Source organism: Acipenser ruthenus, chromosome 5, assembly GCF_902713425.1.
Source record: "Acipenser ruthenus chromosome 5, fAciRut3.2 maternal haplotype, whole genome shotgun sequence".
Taxonomy (NCBI): Eukaryota; Metazoa; Chordata; class Actinopteri; order Acipenseriformes; family Acipenseridae; genus Acipenser; species Acipenser ruthenus.
Window position 1 is genome coordinate 37,312,101 of NC_081193.1, and position 17,107 is coordinate 37,329,207.

The following is a 17,107-nucleotide window of genomic DNA, read 5'->3' on the forward strand; positions in this document are numbered from 1 at the left end:
GTAATTGTTTTTCAACACAGGTCGGGAGCACAAACAAATGAGTTTGGTTCAATTCCGGCATTGTAGGGGGGCTGAGTGACGTCACTGCCCTAAAATAATATTGTTAATATCTCAGAAACAATAGCCAAGACGTTCGTTTCAACTGCAAAAACGTAGCACAAACGAATGCGACAAGTTTGGTCCAATTCCGACATTATAGGGGGGCTGAGTGACGTCACTGCCCTAAAAAAAAAAGAATCGTTCATATCTTAAAAACTATAGCAGCACAAACGTTTGTTTCAACGGCACAAACCGGCACAAACGTAGCACGAATGATATATGACTCATCGTTTGTGCTGTTTGTAGGGGGGCCAACTTCACGGAGCTATTATTATTGCAGGTCTGTAAATGGCAAGACATGTCGGTTTGTAGGAAACTGTCCGACTAGGCTACTAATAAAAAATAAACACCACAATGTGTGTATACTAGTATAGACAAGTAATTTTATCATGTTCATTGTTATTATTATATACGGTATACTACAGAGAACAACGAAGCACAACTGTTAAATGTACAGAATAATAAACTGGTGTCTACTAGTCCACGTATTTTTCATTAATAATAATATCAACTACTAGTATTCTTGTTTAAAAATACATTTTTAATCGTTTTTATATACTTTACAGATATATTATAATAAAATCCGAGCGTGAGTTTAGCGATAAACTTGCCTTGACATCGTAGGTTTGAAGCTTTTGGTTTTGAAGACACCAGTGTACCATGACATTAAAATAACATTCTGCGTGCGCGTTCCTGTGCAGCGTCTGTCTTACTAATTCACTAGACGTTGTTTTTCTTTTCTCTTCATCCTTTTTACTTCTTTACTAACCAACATGAGGTTGTCTGTGATTCGTGGGGTCTGCCGGAGTTTCCCGACCCGTTCTGTTAGCAGGTCCAGATTTGGAGTAAGAATTCTGGGGTGTGACAGAGAGCCGGTGCCGCTCGGTAGCTGCAATTGGACCTCTAATATTAGGCATGGAAGTAGCAGCAGAATCCGGGTGGGCAAACACCCGAACAGAACCGGGAGTCCCGGGACAGAAGTCGCTATAAGGTATACAAATTAAAAATAGTGTAAACGAAAAGGGTTTACATTGTATGCGTTGACTGTTGTGCTGTATTTATATGGGGCTGGTATTATAAACTTGGTCAAAATGTATTAATTCCCACCTTGGCAAGAGTAAATAAATGCAGTGTATCAGTAAAACTGCAGTTCTTGAATACTGTTGGAAACTGACTATTTTTTTTCCCTCGATACCGGTACATTGTTTGTAGTTTATTAAAGGATAAAACTTTAACCACTACGCTCTGACAAATTATTGTTAAGAGAATAAGGTTGCCAGTCGCCCAAGTCTCCACATGTGGACTAGGTGAGTGCTGATGCAACTTTGTTTATTGTCTGTATGGGTTGAGCACGTCGAGGAGGAAAAGCGGAGACGTTTTCATTTGATTCTTAAAATAAAATATCTGTGAGGTATATGGAAATCATATTTTCCAATATGTCGAAATTATATATTTCGTATTTTGCGTGGTCAAAAACATCAAAAAAAAACCCTTCCAAGTAATTTGAGGTACAGACGACTGGATCCCAGGGCAATGACAGGGTTCTGGTACAGTTCCCAGTATTCATACCAGGTCTGTTTGTGTCTGGTCTCCACTGCTTGTTTGTGGTACATTGGTAGCATTCATCAGATTTGTGACTAAATAGTTACAGGAAAAATACTCCTATTGCATTGCAGTTTGAGCCATTACATTTTTTCTAAGTTTAGAAGATTGATTCCTTAATTAAAAATTATTTTTAAAATTCTGCTTTTACAGATAAGTGAGCCCTTACCAGGAAATGGTGTCTTCCTTTAATTTTTAACCTCTTGCACAGGGATACAAAAATTCATGAAAGGGGACCCTTTTAAAATTTCTTCACCCTGACACTACAGGCAAACAGCATAATTGATAAGTCATTAATTAGGTTAAAATTAAATACTTTTGAAAAACAATCATGACTATATTGGGGTTCATGCAGAGCAGACATGATTGGGGCTGTGCAGGGTTTACAGAGTGATGCCCTGTAACGTGTAAGGTAGGTATTAATTAAATGGAATACAACTTCTTGCTAATTACAATATTACCAATCAATGATTTAATAGAGAACCTGTCGTGATAAAACTAAAAGCACTCCTATTTTAGCTGCAATTTATTTACCTTCCTTTTATGCATTTGATATAACAATAATAAAAGGAATAAGGAAAATTCACTTTGCTTTTGAATCAGTGCACAAGGTAAATACCATTGATTGGTATTCAGATGTATAGGTATATATATGTATAGCTGTGTACCTGCATGATTTAAAAGAAATAAATTAAATAATAATAATAATAATTTGTGCTGGGGCTGCCCATGTCAGATGGACAGACGTGCATCCCAGAGACGCAGACAACTGCAAACCTAGAGTCCCGACAAACCATGCGTGCCTAAAGGACGTGGTTACTATGGAAGGCCATCCAGTACATGTTTCACATATTTAGTACACTTTCTAATTTGACTTTAGTATGTGTTGTAATTCTAATTATTACACATACTAATTTGGTCAGTCAGATCACTGAAAATGAAATGAGAACCAATGAATTAAAAAAAAATAGTAAGTGTAATAAATTATCCAATTAAAAGTCACCTTACATCTGCCATTCCCACCCAATTTGTAGTGATATATGGACTTGGCTTTGGGTAAAGTCTAGTGAAAGATGGACAGACATGGATCCTCCGAGACGAGCATCAGCCGGCGGTATCATAGCCTTAGAAATCACTTTAATTCAGTGGTAACCCCACTGTAACTAATATGTCATTTTAAACAAGTGTTAAAAGATCTGACATTGAATCTAATATTCGCTATGGTAACTCAATATTTTAGTGTAAAACTGAAATAAAATGTAATTAGAAAACATAATATAATATATTGTGTACCTTGTTAATACAAACTGAACCGTGTCATGATCAATATTGTCTGTCTCAAGAAGTCGGCAGCTCTCGGCAAATTTGTTTGCACTGTAGAAGAGATTTTTCCTTATTCTTGATTTTTTTAAAGCGTGTTTCCTGTCTGAAATTAAAAAGATGTTATCCTGAAGGTGATTGGCTACTCTTGTAATTACGCTGCATGACTGTAAAATGACCAGCCCCTACGTAGGTACTACTGCAAAATGATCCGCCCCACTGTAGAAAATGTGTAGTTCATTTACATTTATTTAGAACATGTACTATTTTATGTACTGTGATTGGTCCAAATCAATATTTGTTCTAAATAATAGTTACCTGCGTTCCCGAGAGCCTTGATATTATTACTAGCACAAAATGCTATTGCTAATGATGTTGATGTAACTGGAGGATGCCTTTGTGGCCCACAGTGAATAAAAGGTTGACCAAGATATTTCTGATTAAACTGACTGCACACAAGGCTGAGCTATACGTTCTGTAGTAAACAGACTTTAACTAATGGATTACATTTTTATATAAAATTAAAGTTACAAAAATCTAAAATATAAGGCCTGACTACCTATTATTGTTGTGTGTTTGTTTGCTTGTAGGGAATCTATCCAAAAGTCAAAAAAAGAGATTGCTGCATTACAGAAAAGCAGACCTGCTTTCAACCCAGTTCTTGCTATTATACAGGTAAGGAATCTACCGTCTGGCAAACAAGTGATGTAAAATGTTGAGTCCCACTGTTAACATTGTTAAAATGTAAGAGTGACATTTGCAAGGACAGATGGGTGGAAAGGTTCCTCCATATATCTCAAGGTTCTGATGCTCTCAGTAACATCTAGAATTACTTTCAAATATGACTAAAGTTGTGAAGGATTTGGCTAGTTTTTGGATTCCCAGCAGTATATTTGAAGAGGTGGTGTGAACTGAACTGGCACTGTTTGATATCTGTTTTTTATTCAAACCTTACTTGCTCTTTACTAACCTTTAGGCAGGTGAGGATGATCAAGTGTTGGAAATGAACAAGAAGATTGCTGCTGAGGTTAGTCTTAACTTTCCATTTCAGCATTTTATTGTTTCACTCAGGCACTCCCATTTACAGTGTGCTGATTTTACAAAGAAATCCATTTCTTACAGATTGGATTAAATATCATCCATATCTGCCTGCCCAGGGAATGCAGTGAAGATGAGGTATCCTTTTTATTTATATTTTTATTTATTAATTTAACAAACTGGAGCACCAAATACCCAGTATAAATATTTTATTTAAGTGATTTTGAAAACCCATTTCCGTACCTTGTGGATTACATTCTTACAAGACCTTTTTGTTTTGCTGTTTATACTTTTGTATATTTTCTTTATTGTTATTTTCACTCTGACTAAAGTAAAGCCCGTTTATGTTGCCACAACATAACTTCTTTCAAGTCTTGTGTTACACTGTTACTCTAATATTTCTTATCCATAAAAACCTGCCCTTTTTAAGAGAGCTTAAGTTAAATTATTTATTTATGTATTTATTTTTGCAGGTGTTTGTCTCCATTAAAAATATTGCAGTTAAAGACTGGACGTAATCATTTAGAAATATGCCTTATAACTACTTATGCAATTTGTGTACTGAATTACTTGAAGCAAGTGTACATTGTAGTCAGTTCTGAAATGCCTAGGTTGGCATTTCTTGTTTGCCTGGAGGCACAGCAGGGCTGCTTTACTGGAGTTCTTGTGGTTCAATGAGTTCATCCACTCACAACAGCTGCTCTGTATGAGCACTGACCTTTCACAGACTGTTCAAGCTGAAGTGCTAGATAACAGCAGATGGCGCACACTCAGCTTGTAAAAAAAGACTTCAACATCTTTAACAGGAGTTCTTCACAGTGGTGTTTCTTAAAGGGGCAATGACGTTGTTGCATAGCCATTACATTTTTTTGTTTGTGCTTTCGCTATTTGTTGTACTTATAGATTTAAAACGTTGTCTGGAACTTTCTACAGCTATTAAGGAAAATGTTACATTACTAACTCGGTTATTTCATCTCTCCAGGTTGTGGATGAGATCCTGAAATTAAATGAAGATTCTAAAGTCCATGGACTTGTTCTGCATCTTCCGGAAGCTACACAAACATGCAAAGTACTGAACACTGTCAAAATGGAGAAGGATGTAGATGGGTGAGCTGTGGGCTTCTAGCCGTAGTTGCTCACTTTGGTGGGAAACATCTTTTTTTTTTCTTTTTTTTGTCTCTTAAGCTAGCATTTTCCTCAAATATATATTATATCTTAAATACTTGTTTTTAAACATAAATTGGCATTGTTTTGGTGACCTAGTTTTACATGTATGGTCTCTGATTGAAGACTTGAAGAAATATGTAATGATATTTTGCATTTACTGTACGTTTCTTGTAAGAGGCTATTACTATAATGTTGGTTATTATATGCATTTTATTGTAGCAAAGTTTATCAGCATCAAAGTGGGCCACTTTTCTTAGTGTTAGAATTGCTAGTGGCAGCTATTATAAAGTTCATATACATATTATTTTTAAAGTTCTAACCAATGCTTTTAAAATTTATTTCTGTACCTCTTACTAACTTCATACATTTTAATTCTGGCCCACTTTCATTGTGCTTAAAATTAAGATTTTTCACTTTTTAACTTTTGGGGGTGGGGGGGAGAGGGGGATGCATGCATTTTAAATACAACAGATTAGATTAGAGTTTTTCACACTTTTCTTACTGCAAACGTCATTGACTAAATCAAAATCATCCCTTAGCAGTTGTAAAAATCAAACCAACATCCTTACCAGGATATTACACACTGCCTGTAATGGGATTCCTAGATGCTCTGTGTTGTACATTTGAAATCCAAAGGTCATGGCTAAATGCTCTTTTTTTTAATGATTTTATTTACCAGAGATTTTTCTTTACGTACGGCATGACATCTGGTTGTTGAAATGTATAATTGCACTTCTCATTATGTAGATCTACCAACCTCACAACAAATATATCCTGTGTCATGCATGTGCCACACAGCTCTTTGAATGTTCTTATTATATTATAAATCACATTTCTGAAACTGAAGTAAATAGTCTTAGAAATACCATAGGGGTTGTTCAGTTGCTTAACCTTCGCTAACCTTTCTTCTTGCAGAGTATCTGATATAAACGTGGGGAGGCTTGTCCAAGGGGATGTCAGTGAGTGCTTTGTTCCTCCTTTAGCCAGAGCAGTAACTGAGCTACTTGGTAAGTCCTGAGTTTTAAATTTTGAGTAATGTTAGACATTAGCATTAACCCTTATTGTTGTCGGAGCCCCTTACCCAGTTTTGAATACAATTTGTGGCCCAGGGCTGGGTTGCACCAGCTGTGCATGAGTTCTTACTTAGCGTAGTTAAAGCGTAAGTCTTTACTAACATTGATTTTACACATTACTAACTTTTCACGGGTTGCACCAGCGATGCTAGTTATAATGTAAGACGAGAAAATGTAGGCATACCTTTAGGGAGATGTAAGCTGTTTGTAGAATCAAAATACAAGATGACATGGCAACATCTTTTTGAAGATGATTTTGTTCATAGTATTCGTCTTCAGCGAATCCTGCGAGACCACATTGATAATTATAGGACAGTCTTTTAAATCCTATTAGATTTTAAAGTTTATTTTTAAAGGATTTAATAGGATTAAAATAAATAAAAAAATCTTATAGGAATAATTTTAAAGTTCCTATATGATCCTATAAGAATTACTTCAATTTTTGAAGGATTCCTATAACATTTTCTATAGGATTTCCTATAAGATTTTTTTTTACCAGGGTTAAATTTTAATGTATAAATAAATATTTTTATTTATTGTCCTTACAAGGTACACAGTATTTGAGACAGTTTAGGGTTTTATGGATGGAAAATGTCTTGAAGACGTAGAACATTAATCAACGTTATTAAAGTTGTATTAATAATTTAAACTTTCCTAAAACTTTGTTTTAAAATTTCAATATTTTATGCCATATATATATATATATATATATATATATATATATATATATACAGTGCCTTGCGAAAGTATTCGGCCCCCTTGAACTTTGCGACCTTTTGCCACATTTCAGGCTTCAAACATAAAGATATGAAACTGTAATTTTTGGTGAAGAATCAACAACAAGTGGGACACAATCATGAAGTGGAACGAAATTTATTGGATATTTCAAACTTTTTTAACAAATAAAAAACTGAAAAATTGGGCGTGCAAAATTATTCAGCCCCCTTAAGTTAATACTTTGTAGCGCCACCTTTTGCTGCGATTACAGCTGTAAGTCGCTTGGGGTATGTCTCTATCAGTTTTGCACATCGAGAGACTGAAATTTTTGCCCATTCCTCCTTGCAAAACAGCTCGAGCTCAGTGAGGTTGGATGGAGAGCATTTGTGAACAGCAGTTTTCAGTTCTTTCCACAGATTCTCGATTGGATTCAGGTCTGGACTTTGACTTGGCCATTCTAACACCTGGATATGTTTATTTGTGAACCATTCCATTGTAGATTTTGCTTTATGTTTTGGATCATTGTCTGTTGGAAGACAAATCTCCGTCCCAGTCTCAGGTCTTTTGCAGACTCCATCAGGTTTTCTTCCAGAATGGTCCTGTATTTGGCGCCATCCATCTTCCCATCAATTTTAACCATCTTCCCTGTCCCTGCTGAAGAAAAGCAGGCCCAAACCATGATGCTGCCACCACCATGTTTGACAGTGGGGATGGTGTGTTCAGGGTGATGAGCTGTGTTGCTTTTACGCCAAACATAACGTTTTGCATTGTTGCCAAAAAGTTCGATTTTGGTTTCATCTGACCAGAGCACCTTCTTCCACATGTTTGGTGTGTCTCCCAGGTGGCTTGTGGCAAACTGTAAATGACACTTTTTATGGATATCTTTAAGAAATGGCTTTCTTCTTGCCACTCTTCCATAAAGGCCAGATTTGTGCAGTATACGACTGATTGTTGTCCTATGGACAGAGTCTCCCACCTCAGCTGTAGATCTCTGCAGTTCATCCAGAGTGATCATGGGCCTCTTGGCTGCATCTCTGATCAGTCTTCTCCTTGTATGAGCTGAAAGTTTAGAGGGACGGCCAGGTCTTGGTAGATTTGCAGTGGTCTGATACTCCTTCCATTTCAATATTATCGCTTGCACAGTGCTCCTTGGGATGTTTAAAGCTTGGGAAATCTTTTGTATCCAAATCCGGCTTTAAACTTCTCCACAACAGTATCTCGGACCTGCCTGGTGTGTTCCTTGTTCTTCATGATGCTCTCTGCGCTTTAAACGGACCTCTGAGACTATCACAGTGCAGGTGCATTTATACGGAGACTTGATTACACACAGGTGGATTCTATTTATCATCATTAGTCATTTACGTCAACATTGGATCATTCAGAGATCCTCACTGAACTTCTGGAGAGAGTTTGCTGCACTGAAAGTAAAGGGGCTGAATAATTTTGCACGCCCAATTTTTCAGTTTTTTATTTGTTAAAAAAGTTTGAAATATCCAATAAATTTCGTTCCACTTCATGATTGTGTCCCACTTGTTGTTGATTCTTCACAAAAAATTACAGTTTCATATCTTTATGTTTGAAGCCTGAAATGTGGCAAAAAGTCGCAAAGTTCAAGGGGGCCGAATACTTTCGCAAGGCACTGTATATATATATATATGTATATATATGACATACCTGCGATTCCCAGTACAAAATATTCTTGAATTGGCTGTCTTCTGTCTGTCACGGCTGTCTTGTCAGCTTGTCTGTCAGAAGTGACAGGGAGACAACGCTAGGAGGAGCTTGGGAATTTTTATTTTTATTTTAATCGTAAACCTCGGAGACTACAAAGATGACCCCCTCCTCTACCACCATTGCCTAATGCTGCTGTGTGTAGAAGCGATTTCAATAAGTAAGTAAAAAACAAGACACATGTACTTGAAGCTCAGTGACCACTTTCTTTATTTAAATAAAATCTGGTTATATCTGGTTATATATATATAAAAAAGCTGGCTCTTTGAGCTATATATATATATATATATATATATATATATATATATATATATATATATATATATATATAGATAGATATATATATATATAGATATATAGATATATATATATATATATATATATATATATATATATATATATATATATAGATATATATATATATAGATATATAGATATATAGATATATATAGTAAGACAGCAGGGAGGGGGTTAAAGCCTCCCTGAAGAAAAACATGTGCGGAATGCACATTTGTTTAATTTAATTGTGTTTTGTTTTATTGCTTAATTGTTTGAATGTTGATTATCCCCTGCACCTGGTGATTATTATTAAATTAGAGCTGGGTGCAAGGTATAAAAGAGAAGCAGTCAGTCTGCTCAGGGCTGCTGAGTAGAAGGAGGCGGATAGTGTGCTCTGTCTCCGAGCAGTCGTACAGAAAGTGCTGCGTCAAACCTGTGTGGGGTTTTTGTGTGACAGGTAAACGACTTAGCTGTCCTGCGAGTTAGTCAGGGACTTACCTGTGTAGTTAGTGCTCCAAAACGGAGCTAGGTGTTTATTTTTGTTTGTGTTATTTGTGTATTACAAATAGCGCGTTAGCGCTTAAACTCCGTTTCTTGTGTCCTGGGTCTGCTTTTAAAGGGGCAAATGAACGACCGTGAGTGCCGGCCGGTTACAATATATATATATATATATATATATATACCGTAATATAGAAAGACACTGTTCCTACTTTTATAGAAATTTCTCAAAAACAAAGAATTTTAAGAAAAATCTTTTGTAGCAAAAATGTTGCTTTTATAGATGATGAAAAAGTTTGAAGAAATAGATGTCTATGATTATTTATTTCAGCATTTTTTTTTTTTTTTTTGCAAAACTCCAAAAATTCAAATTCAAAAGTATTCTTACCCTTTGATGCTATGATATTATTGTCTGCAAGGTGCTAGAAATTTCAGTATGATAATGAACCTAATTCTAGAAAAGTCTAGAAAATGCTGGATTGTAGGTGAACATACTTAGAGAGTATAAAAGGGTTAGGCATAGGGTGATTGCTGTCATTACCAATAAGTCAATATGGGAAAAAGTAAACAGCTATCTGAAGACCTTAGGCAGACAATTGCTTATGGTCATGAAGCTGGTGAAGGATACAAGAAGATTTCCAAGCATTTGAGTATCCCAATTTCAACTACTGTTTCTATTATCAAGAAGTACAAGACTCGTGTTACTGTCACAATGGTCCCTTGGTCTGGAAGGAAGGTTAATAACAATCCGAGATTGACTGCCAAAGATATTCAAAGTGAATTGGCTGCAAGTGGGACTGGGGTTTCCATTTTAACCATAGGTCAAGTCCTGCATCGGGTCGGGTACCAGCGGGACCTGCGGGTCGGGTTCGGGTTGGAATGTGAACTTTTTTGTGGTTTGCGGTTCGGGTGCGCGTCAAAAAAAAAGAAAAAAAATTTGGGTCTGAATTTGAATCACCAAAAAAGTTTTCTGTCCTTTAAGTGTACTCGTCTGTACCCCTTTCCCAAATTAGAAGTGAAATGTACCAATATTTCCTGCACTAAAGCAAGATATGATTAGGGAGTCTTGATTTACAGTTTTAAACTGGTGTTGGTTTATTTTTCTTACACTGCGGTGGCGAAACAACTGCTAATAAAACAAACAAAATAAACCTAGCTCTCAGGTGGAGTACTAACTAACAGTACTTCATGTGGAACGAACACTAGATCTCTTACTTAAGTTTTGGTTTCTTTTTGTTACTTCTGCTTCCTTACTCCTATATACCTCCATCACAAAGCTATCGGCTAAGCCATTTCTATCAAGGTGTCAACTTTAACAACCAGTTAACCAATTGACTATTATCCTTAATTTGTTAAGAAAAAGCAGCTGTGGATTTTTCGTGGGCGTGCATACATGTGGGAACTCGTGACATCTAGTGGTCAACCCTTTACACTGCAGCTAGGGAACAAGTGCTTCTCATTCTCATACTAAGTTTGATTCTGCACCACAGTAATCATACCGCTTTTAAGAATCAACCGCTTATAAGAATCAAAACACCCGGGACGGATGTGATTCTTATAAACAGAGTGCACTATGTGTATTTATATATATATATATATATATATATATATATATAAACTTCTAATACTTTTAACACTGCATTACAAGTAATGTATCTTTCATTTTAAATAGTAGAAAAAAAACTATATAACAAAACTCCTTATGTAAATCTTTGTCTTAAGTGATGTATTGGTGTATAATTTTACAGTGGGTTTTTGTAGATCTAATTCTGTGTTTCATCGACTTCGTATCAACCGCTCTTAGTGATAAATTAATAAAGTATTGTCTTAAGTACGTGTGGTGCAACTGAAATAAGAGAGCGCTTGGTTATAAACTCGTAACAACTAAGTCCTTAGTGGAGGCTTTACATGTTAACTTACGGACAAACTTGCATACAGCAGGTGCAGCCGAGCTCAGTGCCTTGACAAGAGTGGATCATGATAATACAGTAGCATACTGATGCTGACTATAAAACAATTAGATTTCTCGTTCCATTATTTGATTGCAACAAACATATTGTTGGAACTTGATGTTCACCAGTTGGATGTTTTGTAGGGGGCTGTGAGTGACCTCTTGTTATTTACCGGATAACAGTTGACAGGCGCCAGGTGCCGAGTGAGCTTGGGGGCGGAGATTTGCTGGGCTGGTCTTTGTCCTCCAGAGGCCGGTAGCCTGCATACATCCGCTCTCGAGTTCCTGGGTGTAAAAAGACATCGATTGGCCCATGGGATTGGAGGACCCCCACTGTGCCTTGGGTCGCTGAGCTGTGTGGGGAATCGCCGCAATGAAGGAGAAATAATAATAATAATAATAATAATAATAATAATAATTGGGCATTTCAAATTGGGAGAAAATCAGGGGTAAAATAATTGGACATTCTAAATTATCCCTGTGTATGAAAGGGTATATATACTGTGCACATGACATGTGATTTATTGGCTACATATTTTTAAACGAAGTGAAAGCACTACAGATACTTTAGGATAGAGATGCATGTTTGTAATAAATAAATAAATAATGCAAGCTATGACTTCCTTACAGATAAATCATTAGAAGGAATTACAGTTCTAATCGTAGGGGAGAATGGACCGCTTGAAGCTGCTCTGCAGTGCCTAATACAAAGGAAAGGTGGGGTGGCTATGAGCTGTGTTTGGAACTCCCAAAACCTGCAAAAACAGGTATTTTTTTCATTTGATTAATCATTCTTTACTTTAAACACACAATCATAAGATCTTCAATAATAATAAACAGACAATTAAGTTTAACAAATGTTTCATCAGAGTGTTCCAGTCCTTTTGAGGAATCACTTTACAGGAGATTATATATATATATATATATATATATATATATATATATATATATATATATATATATAATATATACACACACATATTAAGGCAGTATCCACTTGAGGCCCTAGATGTCTATGACATTCATATTGAATGTCTTATTATAAAGGCCTCTCCTGTTATTAATATGCATCATTCAATTCATTCCATGCCTAAACTAGGTCTGGTTAGTGGTCAGTATACCTTGGTTACTCCTGTGAGAAATGTAATGCTATGTCCTTGGTATACCACAAGATGCAGCAAAGTGCAACACATATGATGATGAGTACAGTACAGAACATAAGGTGTCATAAAAGCATTACTGTGCTGGTAAATTTGTAACTTTTGTGCATTTTTTCACATACACATTCTTTATAAAGTGGACCCTAGAACTCCTGCAGACAGAGATTTCCAGATCTTCATGTTATGCTGACACAGATACAGAAGTTTGTCAAATTGAACCAATACGAAGAACGTAACACAGGAAAAACTTTTAAGGCGGAATATATTGAGAATAGATGTATATGACACTTCTACTACAAACCTTACTCTGCTCTCTGGAGTGGATCTTGTACAAATGCAACTGGGACGAGCAAGAAGACCTCTTGCATTCATAAACTTTGAAACAGATTGATGTAGGAAGGAGAACATTGTAAAGCTGTTAACTGCCATCTCTGTAAACTGTATGCATTCTCTGCAAGTCTTCCGTGAGTCTGCTCAAGTACTGTATTGTCTTGCTCATGCTGCATCAGTTTAACAATGTATTTGTTTTGCAGTCATGGCAATAGTGGTATAACTTCCTGTCATAAATTAATAAACAGGGATACACAGTCTAACTTTTTGATACTAAATTACTTATTAATTACTTGAAGGGTTCATTACAAAAGTTTGTTTTGTGCAAAACCCCACTAAACTTGAAAGATTGATCATGGATTTAACTAGGTTTTTTTTTTAATTCACACACAAATATAACACAGTTGCAGGTACATTTGAAACCAACATATCATATTATTGTGACTTTGAGTATTACATCTTGATTTTTCTGCTGTTGCATTTAACATTCACCAGGCTGATATTGTAGTACTGACCAATGGAAAACCAGGAGAGATTCCACCCATCTGCATGAGTCCTGGAACAACTGTCATAAACTGTGCTGCTGCTGTTGTGTCAGGTAATTGATAGGTTGGAGTCACCATTAGTGCATAAACTTGACTATGATTCTGGAGGGGTTAAGGTGGTCCAGCAGGTAATGTTAAACTTCAAATCCAACTTTGTTTTTGCTTGGTTTACTGGTTTTTTTTTTTCTATTTTCTTAGCATGAAGTTCAAACATTTTTCTCATTGATCAGTGCTTCAACAGAGTCTATTACACAACTCACTAATGCAGGACTATACAGCCAAGATAAATACATTTAAAAAAAGGGACCATTTCACAATAGAATGGCCAAGGGGGTTCTGAATGAAAATAATTGTAGCCTTTAGCCAAATATATAATGTTGCCAAGACTCCCACCAAGGTTACAGTGAATAACAAGTTTGCTTTTGATTTAGACAAATTTAAATTAAATAGATTCCAGAAAAACATTTCTGTGTTTTCACTTAGTTTCTTGCAAATGCCTTTTGAAAGTAAGACTGTGGTTGTAACAGGATAGTAACGTTTCCTGGGAAGATAAAAAAAAGGGCTTACATTATTATTTTTATAAGCTACCTACTTACACTTTGTATAGTTGCTCACATACTATTTTCTAAATTACGATGATGGGAAATAACCCAAGGGCTCTGTTTTGAAGCCATTTTATGCCTGTGTTCAAACTTCTTCTAATTGTCTTTCTGAATAGTTGACCTTGTTTTTGTTTGAGTATCCCTGCTGGGGGAGCATACCTTTGCAATGGTGCTATAGTGGAGGCACAGGAGCAAACGTTTGAGGGAAAAATAGGAAAGCAGCTACCAATACATGAAAGATTTCAGGAAAGTAAAGGATTCCAGACAAGCACTTTATGTGTGGAGTAGTGGTTAGGGCTCTGGACTCTTGACTGGAGGGTGGTGGGTTCAATCCCAGGTGGGGACACTGCTGCTGTACCCTTGAGCAAGGTACTTTACCTAGATTGCTCCAGTTAAAAACCCAACTGTATAAATAGGTAATTGTATGTAAAAATAATGGGATATCTTTTAATAATTGTAAGTCGTCTGCTAAGAAATAAATAATAATAATAATAAGTATTGATTATCACTTTATCTCTTGGAGTGTTTTTCTGTGTCAGCTTGAAGCTTTGTTGCATGGCCTTGATTTTGGCCTCCCATCCAACATGGCTGTCTGGAAACAGTCTTAGATTTTTTTTTTTTCTATATACCATGATTGCTCCAAAATGAATGAATGAATTTCTTTCACATTGTATTGACCTATGACCCTTCATATAAAGGTGTGCTGATTAGATTTTGGAGTTGATTTTATATATATATATATATATATATATATATATATATATATATATATATATATACACATATATATATTTTTCACAGGAGATTTCACCCCCAGCGGGGATAATACCTTGTACCTCAAGTTTGTATACAAAGTACTAATTCTCGATTTATACATTAAATCTTGCACATTGGTATAGGTGGTGTCACTGTAGGAGTCCTGATGCCTGTGTACACTAAAACAAAGTCAGAATTGTGTGTACGTATGTTGAGGATGCCTTTCTTGGTTTGCTCTTGGGATGAAATGTGCTGAGGCATTGACTTTTCATGCTTTTTAGTTAAATTTCTTTTGTGGCTATATGCTAAAAATATAAAGAAAACCAAAAAAAAAACAGTATGTTAAGATTGCAACAACGGCTCCCTGTCATCTAATATCAGAGAATAATGGTAATAGTGTTGAGAAAAACAGATTCATTTGAAAGCTAAGTAAATCCTATCTTTTTAATCTTAATTGTGTAATTTCAGAGGAACCTAATAGAGATGTGGAGAGCATTGCAGAGATGGGGGTTGGAACCCTGGCAGCAGCTCTGAGGATGGAGGTTCGTCTTCTTCCATTGCCTAATATGTTGCTTTGTGGACGTGCATTGTCCCCCTCTCAGAGTACAGTTTTTCAGGCACCCATTCTGGTTTTTTTTAGTAATAGTGGGTGGGACATTTTACCATGGCCACGCTTCTCTGGCTGGTTTGCTATTCAGGTGACCTCACAATTTAAAGAGCAAGTTGTTATGAGTAGGAAAATACCTTAAGAATGTTCTTCTTGTTTAGATTCACTTTGAATGTCATTTTCTGTTTCAGACATCACACCCTGGAGATTTTTTAATACTCAACCCTGCAGCCACAAAAGGACTCTCAAACAAGTCTTCTCTTTAAGTGCACCAGAGTGTAACCATTAAATCTGTCCCCTGCAACTAAGAAAGAAGAAAACACAGAGAACAAATGTAGTAATACACTTGAGGCAGAGTGTTGCAGGGGATGGGTTAATAGATACACTCTTACTTGGAGAGAAAAAAATGTTAGAGAGTAGAGGCCACAGGCAGGCCTTTGACTTTTAAAAGTCAATAGGATGTGATGACTGAAACAGAGAAGTGAATCTAAAAAAGAATAATACATTAGTAGAAAGCCGAGATATTTCAGACCTGTACCTGTTACCCTTTAAAGAACTAGCATAGTTGGAGTTTGATGATGGTATTTTTAAGAGTGACTTGTCCAGTTAGATATACCCCCGTCTTCTCCTCAATTTGAACGTCAACGCTGCTGTTTTCATTCTTCTGTTGTTCATTGTCCATTTCGTAGAAACTTCTAATACTTTTAACACTGCATTACAAGTAATGTATCTTTCATTTTAAATAGTAGAAAAAACTAGGGCTAGAAGGTTCGAAGGTTTGTTCGCTAGCCAGGAATTCGAAGATTGTTTTAAACCTTCGATGGTTCGTCAGCCGCCATCACGCACGACACGTTCTTTTTTTTTCTGTTAACAGAAATCATTGAACAATGTGTAAATACTATAAATCACACATTAAATATCACTCGCATGCAAAATTCAACCTTTTTATTTGTATAATGCATATTACTTAAACGAAAGTTGTTGTATTAAAATTTAACCAAATCTTTATACATAGCAACTCTATATATGCCACTGCCGTGTATGGAGCAGGGTATATTATCCAAAGCACTGAGGGGGTACCTATAGCGGTTGTAGTGCTTCAGTAAAATATGTACTAAATACCTAGTGTACAAGACAGTGTAAGAGAAGTGCTATGGCAGAATATGTTTGAAACATACAAAATATACGCTAACACTAATCATTTTAATTTTGAAAAAACTGCACACCGTCTGCCCCCCCACCCCCCTCCAGTCCGTGTTAACCAGAGGCAAATTTCTTCATTCACCATCTCGACAGCAAAGCGATAGCATAAGCTGTATTGAAAGAAATGTCTCAAAACCCCTCTGCTGTTTGGGATTTTTTTTGTTAAATGCCCAGATGACCAAAAAAAAAGTTGAATGCAAACTGTGCAAGCGACTGTTGATGTATCATGGAGGCACAGCCAATCTCTATGGTCACTTTATAATCGTAAGTTAATAGTAGTCGTAGTCGTAGTAAAATGTGACTGTGACTGATAACCTGCTTGGAACGGTGACTGTTAAATTAAGTTTGTTTTGCCTAAGTCCGCTGCAGTTAGTGCTGCTGCAGTGCAAGCTTACTCGCAAGCAGCATCAATTACGTGTAAATAAACAA

General features: G+C 36.2%; 1 protein-coding gene across 3 annotated transcripts in view; it reads left to right on the plus strand.

Moving 5' to 3' along the window:
* The first annotated feature begins 754 nt into the window (after nucleotides 1–754).
* Nucleotides 755–17,107, plus strand: part of LOC117402512 (monofunctional C1-tetrahydrofolate synthase, mitochondrial-like) — a 114,442-nt gene continuing 98,089 nt past the window's right edge. For 2 of the 3 annotated variants that reach the window (XM_034003732.3, XM_059024123.1), the window contains exons 1-9: nucleotides 755–1,090; nucleotides 3,612–3,696; nucleotides 3,998–4,048; nucleotides 4,144–4,197; nucleotides 5,042–5,166; nucleotides 6,142–6,233; nucleotides 12,106–12,242; nucleotides 13,461–13,563; nucleotides 15,337–15,410. In XM_034003732.3, the coding sequence (XP_033859623.3) occupies nucleotides 873–1,090; nucleotides 3,612–3,696; nucleotides 3,998–4,048; nucleotides 4,144–4,197; nucleotides 5,042–5,166; nucleotides 6,142–6,233; nucleotides 12,106–12,242; nucleotides 13,461–13,563; nucleotides 15,337–15,410 (939 nt within the window). In that variant the 5' untranslated portion in view covers nucleotides 755–872. The remainder of the gene's footprint in view (nucleotides 1,091–3,611; nucleotides 3,697–3,997; nucleotides 4,049–4,143; nucleotides 4,198–5,041; nucleotides 5,167–6,141; nucleotides 6,234–12,105; nucleotides 12,243–13,460; nucleotides 13,564–15,336; nucleotides 15,411–17,107) is intronic. The other variant, XM_059024124.1, reaches the window with a different exon arrangement.